General features: G+C 30.4%; 1 protein-coding gene across 1 annotated transcript; it reads right to left on the bottom strand.

The window, feature by feature from the left end:
- Positions 1–3390: 3390 nt before the first annotated feature.
- COCCADRAFT_113316 (uncharacterized protein) lies at positions 3391–3732 on the bottom strand (the record flags this gene model as incomplete). The annotated part of the gene is made up of 1 exon (XM_007720689.1): positions 3391–3732. The coding sequence occupies one exon, from the start codon at positions 3730–3732 to the stop codon at positions 3391–3393; it is 342 nt and encodes a 113-aa protein (XP_007718879.1).
- Between the last annotated feature and the right edge of the window lie 385 nt (positions 3733–4117).

A 4117-nucleotide genomic window follows, 5' to 3' on the forward strand; every position in this document is an offset into this window, starting at 1 on the left:
AAAAAAAAAATAAGGGGAATAGTAAAGCAACCTTCAGCATCACAGAAACCCGATACAAAAAAGGGGTTAAGTAAATTTTCATTACGTGTAGGAAATAGAGCTTCTTTTTGCTCTAAGCTCAAGACATACTCTCTTTTATAATTAAGGGTATATTTTATATCGGAAAGATCTTTCTTATTTGAAAAATCTCTTTTAGGAATATAAGAATGATTATGAATACCATTACTACCAGGAAAAGTTAATTTTAGGATAGGCCTCTTTAATAAGTGGTATTGTGAATGTAACAAATATGGCTTTATTATTTTAGAAAAAGTAGAAACAGAACTATTCTTAATATGTAATGAAATACTAGAATACTTACCGTGATTAAGGTTACTATTATTAATAATTGTATCTATGTTATATTTTTTTTTCAAAACGAGTGATAGATCTTTGAGATCTTCTACTAAAACGCATGATTTAGGTAGCTTTACTCCCCTTTCTTCTGGTCTTCCAGCTGACAGGAATAGAGTAGACAAGGCTAAGGGTGTAAGATATTCATCTAAATTATGTGGTATAATTTTCACGTTATCTCTATAAAACATATCATATAATCAATTAAAGCTAGAAAAGCTATAACTTTTGAAATTATAAATAAAAAACACTTTATTGTGTTTACCTATAAACTTATCTAACTTAGGCTTTTCTTTGTTACAATACCCAGCATTAAATAACACTGAATGAAATCACATTAAATATTCCACATTATCATTATGTTTTATAAATATAATTCTAAAGCCGTGTCCTCTTTTTTCAATGTATGAATTGTTTAATAAAGATCCTACGATTAAAGATATTACATTTATATTATGCGGGCCAATTCGTTGAAAAGAAGTTAACTTTTTTGAAAAGAAAAATCTTTTTTGATTGCAAGTATGTATAAGCATAAAATTTAAAATACTATTGTCTGATTCAATTAACCATTTAGGGCATATTATTTGGCTACCCTCTCAACCAACAAACATTAATAAATAGTTATTAGCTGTAACTAATATAACCATCATAAATGTGAACAAGCTTAAATAGCTAAAGAATCTTTGATTGTGCCTCTTATTAAATTTGTCATGCAATTTGTCTAACTCAGGTTGCTTATGGAATGGTCTGGGAAGAAAATCTCTTCTAAAAACTAAAGTTAAATTATAAGTTAAAAGAATAGATATTTATTCTTTAAATTTATTTAGCGTCTGCGAAGCCGGTGTATTATACCCAGCTAAGATTACTTCATTACTCTCTCTCAAACTTCTACCGCTATTCATACCTAATTTAATTTCTCGTATAGAATTCATACCTTCAACCGTTAGGTGCGAATTATTAACCATTAGTTCATGAATTTTACATCAGTCATGATAATCTTTAGATTTAACACCAACTAAAGGATTTTCCTTAAAAAGAGGAATGATTCTCTCGGTAATTAAGGAAAAATCTACTATACTTAAATGAACAGCGGAGTTAGTATATTTATATATCTTACCTCCACCTAAATAGTCAACTATTTTTTTCATCAATTTAATATCTCTAATGTGTTGGGTTATTCTAAATCTTAACTGAACTCTATAACCTGTTTTATTATTTGTTTTAGGTGTACGAACGTCGAAGTTTCCTTCAGCACTAACAAAACCTGAAAGCCAAGAAGAGTTTATAATTGGATTGTCACAATAAATGATTGATCTATCCATTACTCTATATCCAGGAAACTCTAATTTTAATTTATCGGATAAACCTAAATTCATAGATGCTTTTAGATTAACTATTTGATTTAAACCTTCAACAGTAAGATGAGCTTTATTATTAATTAAATCTATTATCTGTTTAAAAAAAAAGAAATCTACGGATTTTTGAGTTAACAATGGATATTTTTCTAAAAGAAGAATAAGTTTATTTAAATCTTTCATTGAGCTAATCATGTAATTAACAAACTCTCCTTTCCGAACTATATAGATGGCACCAGCACCACCCAATAAAAGCTGTAACTGAGATAATACATCATAATCTTTTCTGTGTAAACCTAGTTGAAATTTTGGTTCAACACGTCAACCCAATTTTCTTTTTGCGTCTTTAACTAAGAATATAGAAAAAGAACCTTCTCCATCTATTAAACCAGACCAAACCCCAGGATTTACCGAAGTAGATGTAGAATAATTTACTTTACCTTTTAACTTGCCCCCTAATGGGCTTAAATATACGTAACCTCTAACTTTGGGACATTTATATAAATGTCCCAAAAAAGTAGGCATAGGGGAGACAGGTTCAAGACAGAATTGCTTAGACGGGATTTTAATACGTGAGCTTCAACATATTTGATGATGGAAGCCGTGGTTTATACCACTGTTTATTTCAAAACTATTTAGAATACACCTTAAATCAGTTAAACTTGACTTAACCGATCAACTGCCGTCTACTCTTTGCTCTTTTACAACCTTATTGTTTAATATTGTTGATTTAGATCCGCGATTGTCCATTTTGTTTTCACAAATCTTAAGGGTTGTTACCTTATCTGAGTAATTACTTCAGCCACATATAATTTTTCAACTACAGTTTGGTACCTTAAGCTTTAGGAGTTCCCCGGAATTTGACAGTTTATCCCCACAGAAACGTTTTCCCTCAACGTAACCTCGAGGATCCTCACTCATATATCCTATAGAATAGATATGCACCAAAGAAGAAACTATTAAAACAGGAATAAGCATAGAACAACCTTAGTTAACCTGGCCTTAATGTCACCTCTATACAGAGGAATAGACATTAAGAGTATTTTTGATACTTAGGAGTTTATTACCTTTGTGGTAAGGCTATCCACTGTGCGTAGTGTTTTTTATGATAAATATTTCCTCCCTACGATCTCGCACTCGTTCTAAGGTCCGACTGTACATTCGGACAGACATTTCAGCCTAACCCCGGCGAACCAGTCTGTAGCGACATTTATTACTGCCGACGGTCTTTAAGTATATCCTTATTAACCGTTTTCACCCATTTATATAAGTATAGAATTGTTCGATAATAATCTTACTCAATTCCTATTAATTCTACCTAGCCTGACTAATTTAGTTACACGGCTATTCATATTCCTTCGTTAATATAAAAATATATCCTTATATTAGTTCAACTATGATAGGTAGACAGCCATTATATTCATACAACGGCTGTATGTTTATTCCTTATCCCTATTATAAAGGCTGCTAGATGTATATTTGTGTATATCCTTACAATAGTCCACCGTCGCTCATTAAGTATGCAACTTTAATTGACAGCTAGTCATATTGTTTTGAGGAGACTAAAAAGAAAAATAAAGATAAAGAATTACAAAAGATAAATAATTACAAAAGGGGCTAGATTAAGAAGTTAGGAGTACATCTAAGAAAAAACACATACTCTTTTAATTTTATGATTTTTAATTTCTATGAACTCCCCATTTAATTGTTCACTATCTAAGTATTTACTTAAAGTGTCAGGGTATAACCCTACAATTGCAGCAGCTTCGGTTAAAGAATTCGCCAATAAAACCGCACCATCTTGTTCACATATTTGATATATACAAGAAACTTGTCTTGGTAGTACTTTTTTAGTGTCACGATCTATAACTCTTCCATCTAAAAGACGTTCAACTGTAGATCCTGCATTTAATAGTTTTTCTATTTCTTCTTGAGTTAAAGCTACAGCTATACCTTTATAAGTTGACAATCTAAAATTATTCATAGTATTAGATAATTTTAATATTAAGGCTCTTATATCTTGTTTTCTGTGTGCCCCATCGTATATAGCTTTACAAATTATTTTAAAATCCTTAAAATCTATACCTTTCTTAGTTAAAAATTCCATATCCGCAAAAAAAGGTACCAAATAATTATTTAAAACATTAATGTTTTTTATAATAAGTGTTACGCTACTTTTGCTATTAGCATTTCTAGCCTTTACTTCAGCTACTGCTATGGTTGAGGAGTTTTTTAGTTTATAGAAGGAATATGAATCAAAACCTAGATTATTTTCTAAGAATTCCTTTATTTTCACAAATACCGGTAGTTGTACTCCGAAGACTTCAATGGCAAATACAGGAGTTAAACTATCTCTTTTTAAAAAAAAA

The sequence above is a fragment of the Bipolaris zeicola genome (assembly GCF_000523435.1).
Source record: "Bipolaris zeicola 26-R-13 unplaced genomic scaffold scaffold_575, whole genome shotgun sequence".
Taxonomy (NCBI): Eukaryota; Fungi; Ascomycota; class Dothideomycetes; order Pleosporales; family Pleosporaceae; genus Bipolaris; species Bipolaris zeicola.